General features: G+C 41.4%; 1 protein-coding gene across 3 annotated transcripts in view; it reads right to left on the bottom strand.

Moving 5' to 3' along the window:
* sdk1a (sidekick cell adhesion molecule 1a) overlaps positions 1-25,038 on the bottom strand; it is a 1,556,037-nt gene that overhangs the window by 290,403 nt on the left and 1,240,596 nt on the right. For all 3 annotated transcript variants that reach the window (XM_039774120.1, XM_039774121.1, XM_039774122.1), the window contains one exon: positions 14,197-14,333. In XM_039774120.1, the coding sequence (XP_039630054.1) occupies positions 14,197-14,333 (137 nt within the window). The remainder of the gene's footprint in view (positions 1-14,196; positions 14,334-25,038) is intronic.

Genomic DNA, 25,038 nt, shown 5'->3' with positions numbered 1-25,038 from the left:
CATAATGCATCATTGTGACTGGGACTGCCACATGAGAAGTTTTCTATCTTTTTAATATTCTTCCTTTTTAGTTATTCTGATGTGTGTTCAGATCACAGTGTGTGTGTGTGTGTATATATATTTTTTATGTGTAAGCCCGTGCTGTAAAATGCCTGGGGTCCTAGAAACTATTGAAATCATCAGAAAAAAAATTGAAATGTAGAGATGTCAGGTAATTGAAGGGAACTACTCTGGGCATCTCTCTCCTAGGAGGTTTCATTTTGCTGACGTGCTCGCCTCGCTTCTGCATTACCGGCGGGAGGAAAAGTAAAAGAGATCCCGGTTTGCCGGTGTTAGTGGCTAAGTGACTTTGTCTTTTTCTGATGAGGTTTTGTTTTGTTGACCTCACTTGTGTTACTAGCAGCTAAGCGAGTTTTCTGCTTCCTCAGAGGTGGAGCCTTACCCGCACTCCACCTCTCATTTCCGGGCCGGACAGACACACACACACACGCATAGTTTATATGTTTATACATTATATTATATTATATTATCCATCCATCCATTTTCTAACCCGCTGAATCCGAATACAGGGTCACGGGGTCTGCTGGAGCCAATCCCAGCCAACACAGGGCACAAGGCAGGAACCAATCCTGGGCAGGGTGCCAACCCACCGCAGATATTATATTATATTATATTATATTATATTATATTATATTATATTATATTATATTATATTATATCCTCTTTAATAAAACCCTTGTGTGCGTCCAGTGTCCGCGGGGCCACACAGCACGTGTTCAGTCTCTACCTGTGCATTCCTGGTGCAGAGAGATACACACACAGGCGCGCGCGAGTCACACACACACATACACACACACACAGGCGGGCACGCGTCACGCACACACACAGGTGCGCGCGTCACACACACACATACACACACACACAGGCGGGCACGAGTCACGCACACACACAGGCGCGCGTCACACACACACACACAGGCACGCACAGTCCGTGTGTATGTCTTCTGGAGAAGAGCGCATGCGCCGGGCCACAGCACGTGTTCAGTCTCTTCCTGTGCATTCCCTGTGCAGAGAGAGACAGACACACACAGGCGCGCGCGAGTCACACACACACACACACACAAAGGGCGTGCTCGAGTCATACACACACACAGGCGCGCACGAGTCACGCACACAGGCGCGCGCACGTCACACACACACAGGCGCGCGTGCGTCACACACACACACACATACACACGAGTCACACACACACGTGTCACACACACGCACACGCGAGACAAACAGGCACGCGCGACAGACACACACACACAGGCTTGAGACAGACAGACACACACACAGACACACAGGCGTATGCTTAAGAGAGACATACACACAGGCACGTGTGCATTGTTGCAATGTTACTTTTCTTGGTTGTTTATTAAATTACAGATTTTTCAAATGTTCATTTTTTCCCCTGTGCTTAAAACTCATTAAAAAAAGAGTTTTTAGCGAGCTGGTCATAAGGCTATAGCGCGAACTCTTGTAGTGTTAGTTTTCTATGTTGTTCAAGGTTTTCTTAGTATTAGTCAATGTTTTTACATTTAGTTTACTATTACGCTGTGCTTTCTATGGTATAGTTAACTATATTTGTGCTTAAAAACTTAAAAAAATATATATTTACATACAGTTCATATGGTCTGGAACGGATTATGGTCGTGAACCGAGGTTCCACTGTATTACTTTTTGACAAAATTACAGGCATTTCACGGAAATACAAACCAGTATTACTGAGAGAGAAAATTAAAGGCACACAATACAGTGACACATATTACAGCCACATACAAGGTCCCTTGCCATTTAATATAGACTGTTCATACAAATGTTTATGCACTACTGTTCTAGTGCCCGTTATTTTAACGGGCTTAATGTCTAGTTATATTATATTGATGTATTGCGGTGAGCTGGCGCCCTGCCCGGGGTTTGTTTCACGTAGTATAGTATATAACACCTTCCACACCTTAGTTTTACCTGACCAGAGCAAACACACTAGGGGCCGGGACCCTTGGAGTAACTAACATGACACTTTCAATGGCTTCTGACCTCACCCCAGTCTGCAGGTCCCAGACTGATCAAAGAGAAGAGCAAATCAATGATCCTGGCACCATTAATCAGCGTTTTTTATTCTAACGTGGTGGTGGGGCCCTTTTTACATCCAGACAATTTTTACTTAACCGTTTTTACTTTCAATTACTTGCACTCGGCTGCTGGTCTGATGGTTTACATTTTTATAGAGGCCTATTTGATCAAGAGCTTTTGAAAACCATACAAATTAAGCACATGCTATGGAGCCCCTATTATTGAATTCATGTGCAGCCTTTAGAAAGGCAGCTTTGTGGCTACTGGCTGCCAGCTTTCTATTGTGCCACTGCAATAAGTAATATTTTCCATTTTGCTGCTTAATATTGATTCAGTCATTCAGTGCGCTACAGAAATGGGTCACTGATTAGGTTTCAATTATAACTCTAACACCGGCATCACTTAAAGCCTGCTAGATCTCTGCATTAATTGGAGGTGCAGGGTGGGAGCCTGCCATTTATGCCTACTCCTGTTTTGATTAACAGATTAAAAGAAACTCACCACTGTGTAGAGCTGTTGATAATTATCTGCATTAAGACATGGCTGCACTTTGGTTACAATGGACTCTAGGACTGAAGCTGACTATGTTTTAAACTGCTGTGAAACTGTTCTCAGGGAAGGTTTACTGTATATGAGGAGCCTTACTGTCTGGGTGCACAGAAATATGAAAACAACGGCAAAGGACGTGAATAGCCCACATTATAAAAGACCCTACGGCACAGATGTTAGCTCTCAGACCTGAAGGTTTGAATCACACCTTCAGCACTGAGCAGTTTACACCCAGTCCCCTCGTCTCTGTGAGTTTTCTTCTGTTTCCCCCACCAGGTTTAACCGATGATTCTAAATTGGCCGAATACGTGTGTGCTTGAGGTGTGTCTACCCTAAAATAGACTTCACCCCATCCAGGACTGATTCCCACCTTGCACACCATATGGACGGGTTGGGCAAAAGTTTCTGTGACCCAGATCTGGATTAACAGGTTGGAAGGTTGACAGCTAATGTTATATACTGTACAGTAAAGGATAGCAAGCCAATTGGAGTATAAAGCATAAGTTTGTGAGTACAGCCTCCATCAATGACTTGCTACATCAACTCAAGTGTATCACCTAACCTGCTAGAGCTGCAGTCACACTAAACCTGCATGGAAATGCTGCTCCTCATACAAGGCTTTTGTGATGAATCTTGTTTCCTCAAAGCAATTTTTGCTTCACTTTTGGACCTTTTGCACATTAGAGCATCCATCTATTATCCAACCCGCTATATCCTAACTACAGGGTCATGGAAACAAACACCGGACAGGGCGCCAGCCCACCACAGGGCACGCACACATTCACCAAGCACACACTAGGGACAATTTAGAAATGCCAATGCACTGCATGTCTTTGGACTGTGAGAGGAAACCCCCACAGACACGGGAAGAACATGCAAACTCCATGCAGAGAGGACCCGGGAAGCGAACCAAGGTCACCTTACTGCAAGGCAGCAGTGCTACCCACTGCGCCACCCTGCCGTCCACATTAGAACATTTAAGAAAATATTAACGAGAACAGATAATTCAGCCCAACAAAGCTTGCCAATCCTATCCACATAATTTCTCCAAAATAACATCAAGTCAAGTTTTGAAGGTATAGAAAATTTATATTTAGGGGTCAGTGTCCTATTAATCATTAGTTTTAGAATTATTTAAAACATAGACTTATATTTTTATTTTCTCGCATATGAAGTATAGGTAAGTATTGTAATCATCCAAAGATTCGATGTCGAGATTTTGATGAATCCGAGTCCGAAAATACCATTTTTGGGTTTATGTCTATGTGTCTGCCTGTCTGTCTGTCTATGTATATATGTGTGTGTGTGTATGTAAACATGATAACTTGAGTACACTTTCACTTAGGTCAACCAAATTTTATATACAAGTATTAGGTACAAAACATAGATTTCTGTAAACTTTTGGGCTATTAATAAAGTATCTATCTATCTATCTCTATCTATTTATGATAACCAGAAGTGATACTTTACCTTTTATTCATGCAGCTACAGAGTCTGATTTATTCAACCTTACTTTTATAATAATTGGGCAATATATTATTAATTTCATTTTATTTGTTGTTGATGGTTCTTCAATGTACATGATATTAAAATATAATCATTGTCTTGCGGTTTACGTCTCAAATAGATAGATAGATAGATAGATAGATAGATAGATAGATAGATAGATAGATAGATAGATAGATAAAATATCCATCCTCATACCTGAGTACTGTATATGAGAAAGTCTAGTGGAGACCACTCCTGATTTTTAATTTCTAAGAAGCCTAAAATACCTCATTTATTTGTTAGCATAAAGGCTGCCAACTTTTTGCTTGCTAGCAGATTGTCTCTTTTGTTGCTGCTAAGTTTAAAACTTCAGTCAAGGACATGGTGCACATTGAGAGAGCTAAACAGGCCATTGTCTTAAGAAATGTAAATGCTGAGATTATAACCTTGGGGGAGAGTTAAAATAGCCCATTAGTTTAGAATATATATTTATATGACAAATCTAAATATATGTATTAATGCTTTTATGCATGTTAAAGCTTTTTAGTCAATTTAAAGCAAAACATGTTTTAATAAGTTAGTTCTAGGTTATATAAGAATTAATCAAATTAAAAGCTTTGTCTGTATTTTGTTATTTTTCTCTAAACAGCTAGAAAGCTTCCTTGTGCTCATCATCTCAAGGCTAAACGCTTTCACTTACAGCGGCCAGGCCTCTGCCTGCCTGCTCAGACGCTAGCGTGAGGTGATGACAAGCCAAGGATAGCGTGAGCTGTAAGAAAACAACGTAGTGCTATTGTCTTAGAGATGAAGCTGCCTAAACCTTGAGCCTTGATGGATGCTTGTGCAGCAAGATGCTATTCATTTGTGTGGCCCAGTATCTCATGTGTGGATCCTCCTGATTCTGACTTGCTGGAGGGAATCGATCGAAATCCAAGACTCAGTCACCTGCACAGGGTAAGGAGTAATGTTGGCAAGTTTCGATCAGATGATGGATGTAAACCCAGGTGATGAGCATTAGCTAATTGTGGGCTTGGACATTTGGTAATGGTGGGAAGGACTAGAAAGAGGAAAGTATTTTGCACAGATGATAAGAAATGTAATGTAATTCCAATTTTAAGCACTTGCTCCATGGTCTTGTCTTTTTGTTACATTGCTGTGTAATATTTTTATTCTGCATTCCCATTTTGACTCCGAGACTGCCTTCTTTAAAGAAAGAGAGAGCTTTACTCCACAACAAAGGTCCCAAAAGTACTTCTGCCTGGCACACTGCTTGGTAACTAATGCCATGTGTCTATGGTTCTCCAAGTGAAAACGTCTTACTAACGTTTATGTGAAACTGACCCTTCACAGGTTTCCATCTGTGTTCCCGTGTTCTTGTTTAAGAAAATGCTTTAAAGTAACAATCTAAATTTACAGTACTAATTCCATTCATAATTAAAACTTTTGTGGCGTCTATTTGGTGAAACTGAGAAGGTCCAGCTTTTTCAGCCTCTCCTTGTAGCTCATAACTCTCAACCTTGTCACCTTCATCATAACTTCTCACGCATTGTTCTTTTTGTACTATGGACAACAAAACTACAAAAGCTACAAGCTTTCGTTCAACCCAATTGCTGAATTAGAAACCAATCCTTGCCAGACTCAGACTTTATTTAAATGTTAGTTTGTAATGTTTGGTTTCAATGTTGTAGATATTTTCATCCAAGGATATTACCCAAATGATTTGAAGCCTAAAACAGACCATTTTCATTCTGTCACATTTTTATCTTCAGTGTTTTATTAAACCACTGTGATGGATGGCCGGCCGTTTATCCCGGCCAATACCCCCAAGCCACCAGGTGGAGCCCTCCTTGCAGTATGGAGGTCCCCAGAAGACCAGCAGGGCATCATGGACAATGTAGTTTTTATACGCACCCCTGGGGGCCACTAGGAGATGCTGCAGGGAGGAATAACGAGTATTTTCCCTACGCCCCAGAAGCACACGTGGACAAGGGGAATGACAAGCTTCCGGGGTGAAGAAAATGACTTGTACCTGACCCGGAAGTGATTGAGAGTCACGTGTACTGGGGATTAGGAACACTTCCGGGTCAGGGAATATAAAAGGATTGTGGGAGCTCCCAGACGGCGAACTAAGCTGGGTGGTAGGGTGGCAACGCATCTGGGAGTGGAGGATTGTTTATTTGAATTATTGTGATTATTTATGAGTATAGTGGTGGAGAGGGTGCTTTGTGCACTGTGGAAGATTAATAAAGTCAACTTGTGGATTTTTACCTGGTGTCTGGAGTCGTGGACAGGGGTTCAAGGGAGTGAGAGCGTCCCCTATCTGTCACACCACATGATGAATCCACACAGGTGTAAATGGAAACAAGTTAGATGTAGAACTACTGGCTGCTTTGTAATTTGCATCTTAATACTAATAAGATGCAATTAAAAACAGTGAATGCGGCTGTTTAAGACTAAAATAAGCAATTAAGGGTGGGGAACCTTAACAAGTGAGACCACTAAAATGAAGCATCAACATGTCACTTGTGCAATAAGTGCTTCATCAGCAATAATTGACTTCTCATTAAGTAACTGGATTGGAACAAAAACCTGCAGCCACTGTGCTCCTCCAGGACCGACATGTGTTGGAGGGATTATATCTTTTGGTTATCTTGGGAATACCTTGGAATTTCCTAGGAAGAGCTGTAATCTGCCACTAAGGACAGACAAGTCTGGGCTGACCTGCCACCGTGACCCTCACCAGGAAAAGTGCTTTCAGAAAATCAGAGGAGATGAGGTGTTGAGTCTTTAGAATTGGCCTTAGTGGTTTCTTTCCAAGATGATCTCTCACATTTGACGCACACTGGATGCACAAGATTTCCCTGACTGGAGGCTTGTAATCAGAAGCTGACTTCTTAAGCCTGTTTTAAAAAGTAGCTTCACTTTGATGAGGGTGAATTCACTCCAAAAGGGACAATTCGGGACAAATTAGCAGACACTAAAATGACTCGTATCACACAATATTGTCCATCTGTGCTCAGTATAAGACCTCAGAAAATGGCAGAAGATATGAAAATCTGAGAAGAATTTAATGGAAGGGGTGCTGAAGCAGCTCACAGCCTACATGACTTGTCAAACACATGGACATGAATGACGAATAAGCCATGCCCTTCATGTTTGCTGTCTTAATTGCTGTTCACAGACAGTGATAAGCGGGACCTCCACCACCGTCCTCTCTTACTTTATTTTATTTGTTTTTTCCCACTTATATTCTTCCAGCAGGCTGTAAAAACGTCAGCCTTCCGTAAAGGAAGAGATAAATACATTCAGTTTGCTTCCACTTTCAGCTTAATCTCTAACTGCCACCACATCACTTATCTTGCATGGAGGCAGAGGAAAAGAATGAATAAATAAAATATTCCACAAACGCAGCATGTAAACTGAGCCAAGCCCTGGGGGTGACTGGGAGATTAATAGACTGTGGATGTGAAACCAATGGTGCGCTCCACATTAAGCCGCTAATAAGCATTCTTGGGCAGTACCAACCTGGACAGTGCCAGTTCATGTACATGTGCAGTGGCTTTTCGGCTATGCCAGAGAATAACCTTGAGGTGGAGGCAATGTTTCGCTGCTCCATTTTATAGAGTTCTTTCTCTGACGCGGCTGCTCGCAGCTTTGCTTTGTGTAGAAAATGAAACACTTTACATGAACATTTATGGCATACAGTGCATGCATGGCATGCTCTTGGTTGCATGGCTCCCCTTCTTGCTTTCAGACAGAGAGAACACAAGAAGAAGAAACCAACAACTTGGTGTCTTGCAGTGAGTGAACCAGTGGTAGCATTCACACCTACAGTTAGCACGTGTCAAGAATGCCAACCGAATCCATTGTGTTTAACTCAGAACCTTAGGTTGGTCAACTGATGTTGTGCAATCTGTCTTTATGATGGTCTGGGTTGGCTTTAGCTGCCATAACATCCTTGAACCCAGAAATGTCAATAGCCAGTGCATGAGGACATATAACAGACATGGAGTATGGTATAAAAGGGCAAGTGCTTTTAGCTTCAATGAAAATGTTCAAAGTGAACAGAATAAAGTGAAGTGCAGTCTTCTTCTAAATAAATAAATATACCTTAGTAAAAACAAGTGCCTTCATGGCAGTTAAAAATCAATAAGGAATCAATAAATATATCCATATAAAAACAAGGTTAAAATCTGGAGCTTTCCTTTGAAATCCCTTCTGAGCCTCGGTGCACCATTTTAAAAACCACATCTCTGCTGTTCACCCTTTGAGTCTTCTCAGCTCACAGAGATACCCCATGACAACTACAGTCAACCTTCTCATGGCTTGTACTCCATCTGTCACTTATAGGGGATGCTGGGGTTGCTTGGGGTGCCCCAAGCCCAACTCGTGTCCCTCACCACCATCTCTCAATGTCTGCAGAGACCCATAAGCCATTTGTAGCCGTTAGTCTCTCCTGCTCCCTCTTCTCTACCCTGCCCTTCAAGCAGCAGCTGCTTGCTCCTTTTATGGTCTCTTCCCGAACCACTTGCCTCCATACACTTGCATCCATTCTCCCGATCCTGACTCTTTCACTCTTTCTTTTCTTCTTCTCCTCTACTCAGAATCTCCCCTTATATCTCTTTGGGTGTGGCATTCTAATTACCTGCAAGATGCCAACGTGGAACAGCTGACTAATTACGCAATCAGTTCGCTGTCCACACAGCACACCCTGTGGCTGCCCAGCTCCACAATTACCCACACACCCAGGAACCCAAGCACAATTTTAAGAACTCTTGCCACACCAGACCTCTACCATCACAGTTTTGCTAGTACACAATCATCCCCTTAGAGGTTAGTCAGTGCCAATCACTACCTTAATTAAGGGGTGCAGAGTATGCATGTCTTAGCACAAGGACAGCATGGCTAGAAGTGAGATGCCAGTCAACATGATGCACATACTTCCACTCACTCACTTACTCAGGTATAATATATTCTCTTTCGGGATGTGGAAACTGGACTACCCAGAGAAAATATTCTGAGATAAGCCCAGAATGGGCAAACTCCACACAGAGGGGGCAAGGGTCAAGACTTGAACCATGGCACCAGATCTGTGAAGGACTGTGCTAACAACTTGTACCAGTATGCCACTCTACTTCATTTTAAAATAAAATGTGGTGGCCTGTTCTTCAGTTCATTAGACTTGAACTATGCACCTCATTAATACGAATATACATTTATTATGAATGATATGTAAAACTATTCTGTACAATACACACACCAGGCATGTTGCTACTGCAAAAGAAATTCTATTTAAATCAAATTTTATTTGCAATATTGCTACCTAGGGCAGTATCCCCACATCACACACAATATGCAAAATGCTACCATGCAAAACCCCCCAAATGGCTCAAATGATATAAACTGAATTGGAAAAAGATCATTTTTATTCTTAATTAAAGGGTGTGGATCTGCTGCATGTCTTTATTCTTAATGAAGATAAACCTCAACCAATCTAAAAACAACATGACAGCAGCTTTAAATTAGCTGGCCACGTGTCAGTACGCTTGTGTGTATCCTGATATGGACTGGCGCCCTCTACAGACAGGGTGTGTGACTTGCATCAATTGTTCCCAGCCCATAAAGTGTTTCATGGATTGCTTTCTCACTAAGCCAGACTGGAGACAACCACGAGAAAATTTTTCTTAAAACTGGGTGAGAACAATTAGACATCTTGTTGAGTGTCCCATTTCTAAACCAATCCAACGCCTCAGGAAGGCGGCACTCAAAGTAGGGGTGGCAAGAGAGGTGTTCTCATTTACTTGACCAACAAAGAGCAAACTTCTGATTACGATAAACTGTCCACAGTCAAAGTCTCCTACATGTTACATGTGCTGCAAGCACATTGACCGTGTTAAAAAATAAACATAATCTGATGCAAGTGAAAAACCTTTCTGTAATGTCAGATTATGCGTTTGAGGACGTTAATGGACTGCTGGTAAAAGTGAACGATACGTGGTTGCAGGCGCTGTGTGTGCAGTTACGACAATAGTGTTGGAGTTGATGTAAGCTTGAAAGAATTCACAGCTATATACAGTGGAACCTCGGTTTGCGAGTGACTTGGTTTACGAGTGTTTTGCAAGACGAGCTAAATTTTTTATTAAATTTTGACTTGATAAACGAGCGATGTCTTGCAATACGAGTAGTATGGATACACTTTGTCTGCTGAGCGTCATGTGATCACAACTGAGAAGATTGTTCTTCTCTCTCGCTCGTGTGTCTCTCTCTCTCTCTCCTTATCTCTCTCTCTCCCTTGCTGCTCACGTCTCTCTCTCTCCTTATCTCGCTCACTCGCTCTCCTTATCTCTCTTGCTCTCTCTCTTCTCTTGAGGGCAATTGTCTCCTATTCTCTGTCTGAGTCTGCGTGCCTCACTCATATAGTCAACAGCCATACGAGCGTATACTGTTTACTACAGCATTGTGACTGTGTGTGTGTGTGCACGCGTGCACGCACGTGTGTGCTGTGAAGTGCGAGTCCCCATCTTGCACCCCAAAACACGAAGCTGAGTCTCAGTACTTTAACAACACCAGCCTTATTCAGCTTGAAACAGCAACAGCGCTATTATTTATTGTAGCGGGATCTTTATAATGTTCCTTGTATCACCCATCGACGGCAGGCGCTTACAGCATGTCTGTGATCTTTCTGGATACGCTGATACGGTGAACTGCTACAGCGCTGGGAGACTGCGCTTGCTTTGGGACGCTCTTCCGCGTGTCGTCCCTTTGGGTGGAATCCCACATGAGTTTAGAAACTCACTCACACCAGCCATGATTCTTTTTAAAGGTAAAGTGCAGGTTAATTTGTTTTATGTATTTTTACTTTATATTTTGTATTAATCATTTTTATATGAATAGTTTTGGGTTCTGGAACGAATCATCTAGGTTTCCATTATTTCTTATGGGGAAATTCACTTAGATATACGAGTGCCTTGGACCGCGAGCATGTTTCCGGAACGAATTATACTCGCAAACCGAGGTTCCACTGTACGTGAATATATGAACTGCAAAATATGCATTTACGGTAAATGATATGTCACATTCCATCAAAAGGACTGCCATTAAGAGAGCAGATACCAAAGAGACACAGGAGATGCAGATTGCAGTACTCAAAACATCCAAATCAGCAAATCTACCTAACAACACCACTAAAGCACAGCCAAGGCTGCACAACACCCACCTTCTGACTACACGTCTAAATGAATAACTAAAGGAAGTTAACATTGGAAATGCAAACATGCCATGCCAGAATAGCTGCAGTGTTTTAACACATTGTATATCTATAGACCGTAATGTTCATTCATCTATACTCTATTTGCTTTTGTTATGTCATACAGCAGTGCAGAAGTCAGAATGTGAGAAAGATGTCGCAGCAGGCAGAAGCACTTCTCAAACACGTGGAGCCAGTAGCTGTGGTGGTCTACATGTGTGTGTGTGTCTGTCTGTCTCTTCTGTCACAGCTGTCATTACAACGTAATAAATTAATCATGAACCTTAAGCTACCATGTGTGCTACTCAACTCCTGAACTGATTTTTTGTTTTCTCTCAGCATCAAGCCTTTTATTGGGTTTCATTTGCGCTCTTCCGGAAACCCTGTCAGAAATTGAGGGTGGGTGTTTTAAGGAAGAGTTTGTGTTGGCAAATTTCAAAGCCGTTCACTACACACTTTTAAACGAGTTGTCCTCTGATGTGTATTCTATTTTTGAGAATCATGTCTGGCCTCAGCAAGGCTACTCAAACTAAAAAAGAGAGCAGTAAAAAGAGATACAAACATGTTATAGTCTGTTAAGAATCAGGAAAAACTGATTGGCAATTCTGCATTTCTCGACTGATGCTCTTCATGCAACCATGAGACTACTCTTTGTATTTAACTGGTCACCTCTTGCATCCAATATGGCTTGTGACTGTGACAATGAAAAGGTGACAGTCATTATTAATGAAGTATCATTATAAGTGACATTTAAAAAAAATATATTTCTATTGCTTCAGTGGGCTGGCGCCCTGCCCAGGGTTTGTTTCCTGCCTTGCGCCCTGTGTTGGCTGGGATTGGCTCCAGCAGACCCCCGTGACCCTGTAGTTAGGATATAGCGGGTTGGATAATGGATGGATGGATATTATTATTGTTATATTTTTTTGCAAAACTGGAAGAACCCTAAACATGTTTACCCAAATATTAGTGGGCAACTCTGTCTTCTAGGTGGGACATTTTGATTTTCCCAGAAAGAATGTCTACAGACACGTGACTAAAATTGGACCATTTTGAGCTGTACTGTGTTGTAAGACAAAACCTTCAGCTGTCACATAAGGCGGTGGTGGTAGATTTAACATTTTAAGGATGCCATGCTTCTTCTGGACCTGGGAGACTTGACTTTAATTTGGATCTGTATCCGACAATTCATGAGAGGATGTCAGGTCATCTGTAATCTGAAGCTGAAGCACAGCGGCCACATGCAGTAAGGCAGTGATCTAATTCAAATTACTCCAGAGAGGTCTGTAGGTTTGCAGGTGATCCACATTATCAAAGTTGGTAAACTGAAGTTATGGCAAGGTGGCACGTTCAAGAATCCAGTGCATGGACCTACAAAAGAGCACAGGAGTCAGGACGTAGCCCTGTTTGACTCTAGACGAAGTCACAAAAGTCTGGGAAAGGAAGACATTAGTCCTCACTTTGGCACCGATTCCTTCATGGAGGTTCTTGTCAAGGTTGAGTTTGAGTATTGGAACACCAAATCTGCTTCAAATTACACTCCCTATTCCCAGCAGATCTATACACACAGCTACTCAAATGCGGGACTGATCTTGTGTTAACACACATACTTGTACATATATATTGTATATATGAACTGTTGCAAATGCTTCCCAGATTCTACATAGGCATCTCTGCACTTTATTATACTGTGGAAAACTGAGGACCTTCTTGCTTTTAAGGGGTTGTTCTGTTATAATCAGCTTAATACTATACACACAATATATTCAGCTAAAAACATGCTGCTAAATTCATGTAAGATGCAGCTACTTCTACTTCTTCTACTTTTTGCTGCTACAGCTCTTGTAGAGCAAACTCTTGGACGTTTTGATTTTTCAGTTTTCGCTTGTATCATGGTGCACTCTGGTCCTAGAGACATGTCATTGAGTCTTCTTTTTATGCTCTGCATATGGTTGAAAACGACAAATAAAAATGAATTGGCTCAACTTGATATGGAGAGAGCGTACAATTTCTCCACAGACTGTGAGAAGTTGTGACTGGTTAGGACTCAAACCTGAGTCCTGGAAGAGTAGACCGATGTTAACTCTTAAGGAGTTACCAAGAGATCCTTATCGCATAATGAATTTCTCACCAATGTAGTCCAAATTACACTTCTCTATAGAACCACTAGATGCTAGATAACTATTTTTGAAACTGTGTATCAACACTTTCAATTGAAACTTTATTTAATGATGATAACAAACTTAAGCAAGTGCACTCATATAATAAATATACTGTACCAAGTTACATAGTTATTCACAACATAACATAAACAACATATATGACTCAGATCCGTTTACCTCCAATTCTCTTTATCTATAATTAGCATCTGGAAGAAAATCTAATCAAAAAGCTGTGGTTCTGTTGAATAAAATAAAAAAAATAAAAAAACTTTCTCCCTACAGAAAGTAATTCAGAGGCTAAGGCCACTGGTGACCAATAACGGATTTAGAGTTTTAAACCAATGTTAAAATATCTTTGAAAAGTGTGCCTTTCTTTGTATTAGAAGAAAAAAAAAAAGATGCTGAGTCGGAGCCAAAATAAATAAATAAATAAAAATCTCATGCAACCAAAGCATTTCAGGGCATGAGATTATAGTTTTTCTCTGGAGATCTTTGTACTTTGACAGCATGAAGTGTTTCGTTTGATTAAATTCTTACCATGGAGCAAGTGGACAGGGATTTTTCATTTTTTATTTCTTTGCTGAAGGGCTTCTTTCATTGCAGATTTTAAAAATCTCTTTCTATATATATTGAAACTTACTGTTTTCAGACAGCTCGACGATATAGTAGAGAAGAGGGCTATTTCCATCAAAAGGCCGCACCCAGGAGAGTTCAACTGTACGCCGATCTGAGTCATTTAAAGCTGCCTGGAGGTTTCGAGGAGAGTGGGGAAGCTCGCTGAAAAACAAGAAAGGCAGAGAATGAATTACGTTGACATGTCCTTTGTAATAAAAAACAATGAATGCACTTCTCTAAGATCACGGCATATATGGGCCACTCTTGAAAAATTTGTTCACTGTTATAAATGAAATTTCATTAAAATCTCTCCACCATCATTACTACCACATTATGTCTATTATACATCACTACGAACAAAAAGTGAGAACTGTCTTAGCACCGTCAATGCTAAGTGACATACGAGTAAGCAAGTAAGTCGGAGTAAACATGGCAAGTTAAATCACTTATTTAGAGTTAATTCAAGAATCTGTACTTTAATGTGGACCTATGACTGATCTATATACTGTATATATATTACGCCTGGGAAAGCTGACATGTTCATTTCTGCAATTAATGTGGTCTGTTTAACACGTTAAAAAATACTGTTGCATTCTGAGTTGGCAACAAGGCAAATGCCTCTAGCCGTGCTTTGGTCAGGGAGGCATTTTCATGTGTGTATAGATATGTGACAAGGTGTGCTCCAGCTGCCCCAACCCCAACACAGCAGCCACAGATTGACGGCTTTATTATTTCAGTAGGAAACACTTTTCAGTCGTTTCCCACCTGCATTGCACAGTGCACAGCCCAGTAAAACACAGTCCCATGCACACAGTATTTTGTCTTCCTTCTCTCTTTGTCTCCTTCCACCTTCACTGCTCCTGGCACGCTTCATCCTCTTCCACCCGACTCTGACTCCGTGAATGGAGTGAGGTAGCTACTTTTAAGCTGGTCCTGGGAGTGTTCCATGTGGCACGTCAATCAGACCTGGAATCACTCCCTGGTGTAGTGAAAGCCCAATGCAGGGATCTGCAGCTCCCCCAAGAAGCCCAACAGGGCTGTCCCAAATTTCAACTCTCATGAAGCCCTGCGGGAATATGTGGAGCCACAGCAACCCAGGGGGGCTGCACCTCTAGGGCCACGGCTGTCCGTCACTACATATATATATATTGTGGAGGACTGCCGGCTTCTCATGCCGGTCCTCATCCACAGGCCGCCAGGAGGAGCCCTCCCGACAGCAGGATAGTGCCCCGAGGTCCAGCAGGGCCTCATGGACTTTGTAGTATTTATACACAGCCCTGCTGGATACCTTGGGGCCCACCAGGAGTCGCTGTGGGGGGGCTTATGGGCTCTTTTGTGCCTTATGACCCGGGGGTACGTCACGGTCCTGTGACGGGAAGGAACAACGTGCTCCCGGGTTAAAGTAAAAGACTGATTACCCTGACCCAGAAGGAATAAGGAACTGTAGATTGATGGGACAGAAACACCTCCGGGTCAGGGGTTTTAAAAGGACGGTGCCTCAGTCCAGACACTGAGCTGTGCTGGGAGGTGGAGGAGCAAAGTGTCTGGGCGAGGAGGAGAGTTAATAGTTGATTGTGTGAAAAAAAGTTTAGTGTAATTGTATGAGTAGTGTGGAGGGTGCTTGGTGCACTGAAGAACGAAATAAAAAGTATTGGACTTTTACCTGGTGTCTGGAGTTGTACCTGAGGGTTCAAGGGAGCCCTAGCGCCCCTACTGCCACTATATATATATATATATATATATATATATATATATATATATATATATATACTCCCTACTCACTAAACCCCCTCTCTGCTGCTCATGTTGTGAAGGGGCAGGGGGCTGAACGCATGCTAAGGATATGCAGATGGATCAGCTGCTGGCTTACAGCTTCTGCTACCGAGCTGTGTGTTCTGAATTTCACGCTGTGCGTTGATCACTTAACAGCCTGTACAGCAGTTTCGCGGAACGTTAAAGTGTCTCCGAGAAATTGTTTATAAGTAGGGCGTGATGTGCAAGTAGTCTCGCAAGTGTCTCTCCGAGGTGATCACGTCCCAAGATTTTTGTATATATATATATATATATATATATATATATATATATATATATATATGTATGTATATATATATATATATATATATATGTATGTATATATATATATATATTTTTTTTTTTTTTTACATTACAAAACAGTAATTCTATAATTATCAGGCTGGAGATGCAGAGGTTCATGTGGCCGGACAGCAACTAAGCACTGTGCTTTAAGAAGTTGTAGTACATTATACAAATGAAACATCTGAGGAAAAGGAGGAAGTTCTGGGAAAATGGGTGGAAGGGGTGAGAGTGTGGAAGGTGCTAGAATGGAAGAGCTTTTGGTTGGCATGGGTGTGGACGAGAAGGTGCAGCGTGGTGTTGAGTCTATAAAACATTTGTGATAAGTGTGTAGTTACTTCATAATTTATGTATTTATTTAATAATTACTTGTTTTAATGTTAGATGTGATTAATCACGATTAATTACATACATATGTGCTATTAATTAATTTTTTAAATCAATGCCCAGTCCTAATATATTATTTGGGTGGTCACCTACCAGGTAGCGCTTGTGGTTTGCAATATGATATTCCGATCTACACCCTGCCAAATAGGCAAACCAGCAAACTTCACCTCAGGCACTGACGTCCAATGTTCAGTCCCCCACAAGGGAAAACAAAGGCGCATAACATCTGATGAGCATACATCTGATTAGGGTGAAATATGTGTCTCTCTTTGTATTATTTAATAGGAACTCTATAACATATACACATATATACGAGTATATACACACACACACACACAGACGTATATATATATAATCTGGACCCCCTGTATATATATATATATATATGTATATATGTATAGTCATGGACACCAAGCATGGGCAGGTCTTCTGGACGGGATAGACCAAGGAGTTCTAACCTGACCAAGAGGCCAGTATAATGAAAGGACAGGGGAGACCACCTGCATGTACTATTTACTATCCCCAATACAATAGGTGGCAGTCTCACTGGGCTATAGTGCCTACATTGATACCCACAGGGCAGGCTGGGAATTGCAGTACCATTAGACAGCCCTGGTGGGTTCAACGGGTTCCTCCAGGGGTAATTGCAGAGCCAGGCTGCCCCTACTTTAAGGAACTTCTGCCTGACTCAGAAGGGCTTCCAATGTGCAGTGCTGTAACACTAGAAGTACACCAGAGTGTGGTATAAAAGGACTCCACTCTCTCACCTCAGAGAGTCAGAGCATGATATGTATATATTGTAAGAGGTAAAAAGGCATCACAGCCAGGAAGGAGGATGGTTTCATACTTGGAGAGGAGGTCAGAGCAGAAAGACAAATGGATTGGTCGGTGGGACAATAAACTAACCGTGTTCGCCCGATATCAAATAATGGATGGACCAGCGATAGCCAGGAATCAGGAGCAGGTCCATTCCCATATGCTAGATGGCAGTAGGTCCACATAGGAACCCAGTCAGGATAGCCACAGGGGTACTTGGGATATAGAGTTAGGAAACAAAGTCCTGTCAGGATACCTGTGGATTGATAGTTGCTATCGAGGGAGAACCTCCCTACTTTCTTTGGTGGCCAGCAGTGCTTCTGAGAAGACACATCCTGATGCTCGAAGCATTCCAGGACCCAACTTAAAAGGAGTCCGCTGCCTCACTTCATTTGAGTCAGAGGTGGGAGGCAGTGGGCAGGACGCAACAGAAGATGGAAGGAGGGAGATAATCGTGTAATTTGGAGTATTCATTGTGCATTGTGGCTGATTGTTGAGTTCGGGGCTCTCTGGTGTGCCCCTCGTGGTCACTATATATATATAGTGAGCACAATATAGCTGGAGGGCTGATCTCACCCCAAGAAGATACAGACGCCCCAGGGAAAACCCCAACCCCTGAAACACAGACTACCCTCACATTGGTCCTTACCTTCTCATTTGCGCTATAACACATAATAAACAAGCCTCACGCGATACTCCACTAATTTAAAAGCCTTGTGCAGCACCTGTCAGTTTTGGAATTGATTGTTTGCTTTTATCTCTCTCTCTCTCTGACATTCTTTGCTCCTGGCAGAACTGTCATCTCTGACTTGTCATGGAGCACGTTTAAGCTTTTGAAAAAGAAACAAATGTTTGTTTGCAGTGTTTGAATAAAATTCCTATTTTCTACAACCACCTGTGTCTCTGTGCAAATCTGTGAGCCAAGCGTGACTATATATATATATATATAAATATATATAAATATATATATAAATATATATTAAGCCAAATACCACTCACTCACTCATCACAAAATCTCATCACAAACCATGAGGACTTGGGACTTGAAATTTGGAATGTAGGTTACCCTAGGTGCTTGCTAAGAGACGGTTTTAAAACTTTTTTGGTCCAAGTGCGAAATTTCTTATAGTGTTTTAGACCTGTTTGTATGTCTGTCTGCTTTTCACGAGAACTACTTTATGGATAATATAATATATAATTTGCTTGAACATTCCATTGATTTTGCGACTTTCTCATGACACTAAGTATCATAGTTTGCTTGCAGCACTGATTTATTAGCGAGAATCCGAGAGAGATGCGGCGGGCTGCGAGGTTATGCCCTCCTCACTTACGCGTCTGCCTCAGGGCGTCACCTTAACTCCGCTTAGCTAGCGAACGAGTAGAACTACTTAATGGATTTAGATATTTTTCATATATAATTTGCTGGAACATTCCGGTTGATTTTGTTACTTCTCTCATTGCGCTAATAATCATAATTTGCTTTCAGGAGCGATACATTTGCACTAATCCAAGACAGAGGCTGCTGGCTGAGGGTAGGGGGAAGAGTAACGTCAGGAATAGAGAGCTGGACGAGGCCCTCCTCACTGTCTTGTTTCACTAATACGCGGGTGAAGGCGCGGGGGATGGCTAGTATATATATACAGTATAAATATATATTATGAACACTTTTCCTCATTTACCTAGAAAGCTAAAATTTGGCAGGATGGTACACCTAGGGCAGTTGGTATCTGCTAAGAATGAACATTTTGATATAGCAATATTTAGGGATAAATCTTTTCTTTTAAAGCCTGTAGAAGAATAAACCATTTTGTGCTTGATGCTTATCCTGTTCGTTAAGGAGCAGCTTGTGAAACACGGACAGGTTTTCCCCGGCGAGATGTCAGGTTTGTGGCTAACTGCTGGTTTTTGGCAGTTTGGGTAGCATTTATAGTCATGAACTCCTAGAACGATTTTTTCTGAAGCATACACATTTCCACCCTCACACCCCCGTCACTACATGAAAATCTGCATGTGACGGAGTAAAGCAACAAAACACTTGAGCATGGTTCTGCCATCTCTACAACCCACTTTGAAACACTCAGCCCCGATGGACAGAGGAAATGTATAAGTGATACAACGCAGATACATAAAAATTCATAGCCTGGTAAAAAAAAAGCTACGTCTCCGCAAGGAAAAAGCTCAACTGCTGCTTCAATTATTCAAAAGATTCTGCGCTCGCTGACAAAGGCTTCAGCTGACATGGGGACAAGATGCCAGTGTAATTGAATCAAGGTTAAATCAGAATTTTGTGAAAAATGCACCAGTATTTTGTTTTCCTCTACTCTATTTAGATATTACATATTTCATTTTGACTTCAGCTGTGGCTCATTGTATAAATATAACTCATTAATGCAAACGTCTGCCTACCTGAGGATGGCCGAACTCCTCTGAGAGACTCCGCTTAATTAAAAGCACGCTCTCCACTAGTGTTGATTCATTTACAAAGTTAAAGACTGAGTTTCACAAGGATATATTAAAGAGACTGAAACTGAGGACATCTTGTGTCTTTTTTATTTTACCTCTCTAAGTAGTTGACAGAAGCAAACACAAGAAAACAAAATAGCCAGTGTCAAAAAGCAAATGCTACTTCCTTATCTAAGATTCTCTATGCTGCTTTAACAGCAAGTGTAGTAACGCTCATGGACTCCCACCTCACATCTCCGACATTGTGATCTCGGCTCATCCAAATTCCCAATAATTGTTTGCCTTTGCCGTCTCTTTTTGAAGAGTGTAATTATGAAAGCCACAAGCACTGTTGACCTGGTGTGTAAATTGAGCTTCTGGCGAGAACATACACCTGGTCCCTTGATGGTCTTGATGCACAAAATGTTTCAGGAATAGGCAAAGTAACTGAGACAGAGTGGAATTGACATATTCAACTGAAGGGAACTATGGACCTCAAACCATACGCCAAACAAGCAAGTAATGTTTATTTTATAAAGCATCGTTCTATAGAGGATACCACTCCAAGGACTTATACAGAAACTGTACACAGTAATGCACAAAAGTCCTGGGCCACACGTGAGTATGACATCGTAACTAATTAACTTGACAGTAAGCATTCATTGGTTTGGGAAAACACAATATAACAATATAAATAAACACAAACAAACGCTGATAATGCAGGACAGACCTAGGCAGTCAGGATTCTTCAGTCTTAATGATAAAGGCGCCAGAGCAGTTCTTCAGAGCAATGCAATAGAGGAACCATTTTTAATTCCCAAAAGACCATTCAACATGAAGGTTCCCAAATAAACCTTTACTTATTTAAATCTGTAACAGGCTCCATACCATGAATTGATGGTAATACATTTGTGCATAAGAAAGCACAAGCAGGTTTTCCTAATCTGTAAGTGTCCAGCTAGGTAGCCGTCACACATGAAAGATTTCAGGTTTCTCTACATAGTAGAAAGTTTTTCAAAGCACAAAGAATCAACTTTGCATGCAAAGAACCCTTTCCAAAGGGACATGGTGCTTGGTCAAGCCATAGTTCAATGAGGAACCACACAACCCAGTAAAGAACCATAAAATGCCATTAAAGAGCCAGAGTGTGCATCACATCAGTTAAAGAAGAATAGATGACCATCCAGCCAGTTCTGTCATGAATGGAACACCTTGAGTTTTATTGTTCAATGTAAACTCCAAAATGGATAGGATACAAAAATCATCTTACAGTGCTTTAAACATTTAAATGTTTAAGGAACCAATATTCATTAAAAAAAACCCACTCACATATAACATTTCACATAAAATATGAGGTGAGCAGACAAAGAGAGGGAACAGCTTCGGTAGGTAGGACAGGATGAGTCAGCCAGTGTGTGTGAAAGACTGCACAGTTATAGGCCCCATGATGGAGAGAAGGATCTGCACTCTAGGGGTGGATGACCCCCACTGAATATTTTAAGTTCTGGATTTTAATCTCACAGATATTCACTGTTTTAATAGATTATTTATTTATTGGAGATTCTGCACTGCACTTTGGACACATTGATTTGGATTGTTTTTTAATAAACACGCTGGAACTATTTCACCTACCCCTTGCTATGTGTGTGTGTCCTCATCCGCTGGTTCATCCCTCGGGTACGCTATCGGCAGTAGTGGGGTTCAAGTGGCTCCCTGGAAGGACCAGGCAGCATGGGGCCGACCTGCACTGTCACACTAGGATATTAAATTTAACCAAATAAAACTGACAATGAATGTTTTAAGGTAAACAAGCTAAAACAGCATGACTGAACTACTGGATATGTTCACAACACTTTCAACTGTAAACGCAAACGGAGAGGAAAATGGATATATAACTGGTTCACTTACGTGCGTCTATGTATACATGTAACTTTTGTGCTTAAATGCTTACTGTATATATAAAGTAGCATCTCACTTAACGAATCCTCTCACTACGAAGTTTCGACAAAACAAAGCTAACTTCCAGCTATTGATAAACTTGTTCAGCATCACTGAGATGATGTACTAACATCACAACGTACTGTATACTGGCACACACGTGTGATTAGAAGACAGTTTACGGTTCTGAATAAGTGTTATTCTCCTCCGTACCAGGAGTTGGTGCTGTCAGATAACACTCTCTCTCTTTCCTCTTCTGTAGACCATAAGAAGGAAGTCCAGCCTGACGCTACTGACCTCTCTTCCAGTTTCAGCACTCCTGACTTCACTTCCTCTCAAGAATCTATACAGATACCATTTTGTTGACAAAAATCAGTTCTGTATTGAGCTCGGTCTGAAAACTCATATATGACTTTGACTTTCATCTACTTCCAATTGTACAGGGTGGCTAACCCAAACCTTTGTTGTGGTCTGATTTCTTCACAACTGTGCCTTGACAGTTCATTATGTGCGCTGACATATGTATTGTTTTTTTCAGCAATTTTTGCAGAGCATACAAATGTTTATAAGGTTAGTTTCATCATTATTTTAAGTAATAAAAAATGATTAATTTTATTTGTTTATTATGTCAAAATCATGAAAGAGAAAAGCAATTTTGTTCTAAGCAAGATTATTAAGCATGCAGAGGATGGAGGAATAAAACATAATGTAGCAACACCTATGGGTTTGGCACAATCAATTCTAAGAACTATCTTAAATCATTTGGATAAAATGAAAAAGTTTGCACAAAATTGTGCTGATGTGACTGCATCAAAATTAACTCATTCACAGAGTACTGTAATAAAAAAATGGAGGCAATGCCAAGTCTTTGGATTGATGATCTGTCACAAAGACATATGCCTTTAATAAGAGATAATTCAACAAAAAGCCTTAAATTTGTTTTATCATTTAAAATCAAACTGAAGAAATTACAAAAAATTGTGGTGTCTCATTGATGGTTCCAAAAATGTAAAAAAAAGTGTTAGAATTCACAAGTGTTAAGTTAACAGGTGAAGCCACAAGAGCTGCATTAGAATTTCCTGAAAAATGATTTCGAAAAAATCCATATATGCAATTATTAAATGAGAGAAAACTAAAATCCAAACAATAGATAAATAATAATAAAAAAAAAACGTATATATTCACATTGTGGAAAGCGTACCCCCAAACACAGACAGACCAACACCAGAATGTCCAAAACACACTTCTTTTTATTTAAATCTTTCTGTACCACAATGCCTTCTCTCACCAACTCTCTTCCTTTCTTCTTCTCTCTCTCTTGACCTCCTGTCCCCTCCTCACAAGCTTCGTCTCCTTCCTCCCAACTCTGGCTCATCTACTGGAAGGAGGCGGCCCCTTTTATTATGACCCAGATGAGCCCCAGGTGCTCCCCCTGACGTCACCTCCTGGTGTGGCGGAAGTGTCAGGAAAGCACCTGGAAGCACTCCGGGTCTTCTTGGAATTACTTCCGCAGCACTTCCTGGTGTGGCGGAAGTGCTGCCATCCAGGATTCCCTAACTGTCCGGGCGCCCACTGGTGGTGGCCACATCCTCTCACGAGCGTCCCAGCTCCGTCCTTGTGGCCCCCAAATAGACCCGGGCGGCTCGTGGCCGAGGAGAAGTATTGCCCAAGTCGGGGCCTATCCAGGCGTCCCAGCCGGGCAGTGTCCCTGGACATCTGTGACAACGTATAAGTCGGGTCTTGAAAGCCAAAAAATCGATCATAAAATCAGACTCCGACTTACACAACCGTTCAAAAATGTGACACATTTCTTTTTTTTGACATCTTTTTGCCTCCTCCAACCTCGCATCAATTTCTCAGACACATCGAATTTTGTTGCAGCAGCGCAGTTACCAATTTCTTTCGCTGCGTCACTGGAGTTTAATTTAAAACCAGCTTAATATTTTCTTCTGATCAAATGCTCCATCGTAGATAAGAGATGCTCTTATGATAAATGTGTATGAGGGTGAGAGATACAAAAAACAGAAATTTAGTGCAAACTTTGCTTTGGAATAGTTTGGGTATTACAGTGTGGTCACGTAATCCTTAGCCTCAGAGCCACCACACCGCCCTTAACACCAAAGCTGCTGAAACTGATTAACAACCCCTTCTGCTACTTAACTGACCAGATCAATAGCCCAGAACTTTCATTGACTTGATGGTATACTCTGATTAGAAAGGGTTCCTTTAATTTTTTTGAGCAGGAAATACTTAGATCAGAGGTGGTAAGAAAAGCCATGGATGGTGTTTAGAGCAGACTGTGCCTTTAATGTTGGGTATTTGTTCTTGACTGTGCACATTATTACGAAGGGAAAAAACCTGTCTAGGAGGGGCTGTAAGATTTCTTGTTTTTTTTCTCTCATATGCAACTACAGGAACACTTCGACTTACATTCGCGTTTCATTCTAGCAGTACGAGCACAAGTCAGTTTTGAGTGTACCTCGATTATTATATGGGAAGAGGTCAGATATATTAATATTCAGGTACTGCTTTTTATTTAAGCATTTCAAACAAATTTAGCACCTTTGCTGTGATCATCATGGTGTTCAGTGGATGCTTGTCAAGTTCTGGTCCTCAATCCATGTTGCAAAAAAATTCTCCATATATAAACTATAGGTCTGTTTCGCTGCTTGGTTAATATTGTAATGACCCGAGGGGTGCGAGACTCGCCAACGGCTCAGCATTATGGCCAATGGACTCCAGCCATCGGGAGACGCTTCTAAGGGTTGTGTCTGTGCCCCTCACAATGCCAATCACTTAGCTCCTTTTATGCCAGCTTCTCTGGGCTGTCCTGCCCACTCAGACAGGTCCCAGCCACCTGAGGAGTGTATCCTTCTTGGGTCCGAGCAGAGTTACGCTACTTTTCTGGATTTCATTGGTGCAGACCCTTTGACAGTTTCAGTAATCTTGTCCTTATTTTTCAAAATGACCATTATCATAGAATTAGACCAGCCAAAGTTGTGTTTGATAAAGTTCTCTGCTTTGCCACTTTCACGCTGTTTGATAAATTTTAACGTGGCTTTCATATAAATGACACATCTTTTCTTGTTGGATTTCTCCATAGAATTGTTGTGGCATTTTGGGGCCATGATACACTTGATTTCACAAAAAGTATAAGAGTTAAAAAGTATGAAACATGCACAGGAGACGT

The sequence above is a fragment of the Polypterus senegalus genome, chromosome 13 (assembly GCF_016835505.1).
Source record: "Polypterus senegalus isolate Bchr_013 chromosome 13, ASM1683550v1, whole genome shotgun sequence".
In the NCBI taxonomy this organism is placed as follows: Eukaryota; Metazoa; Chordata; class Cladistia; order Polypteriformes; family Polypteridae; genus Polypterus; species Polypterus senegalus.
Note: the sequence above shows the minus strand (reverse complement) of the source record. Positions and strands in the feature narration are given on the sequence as shown.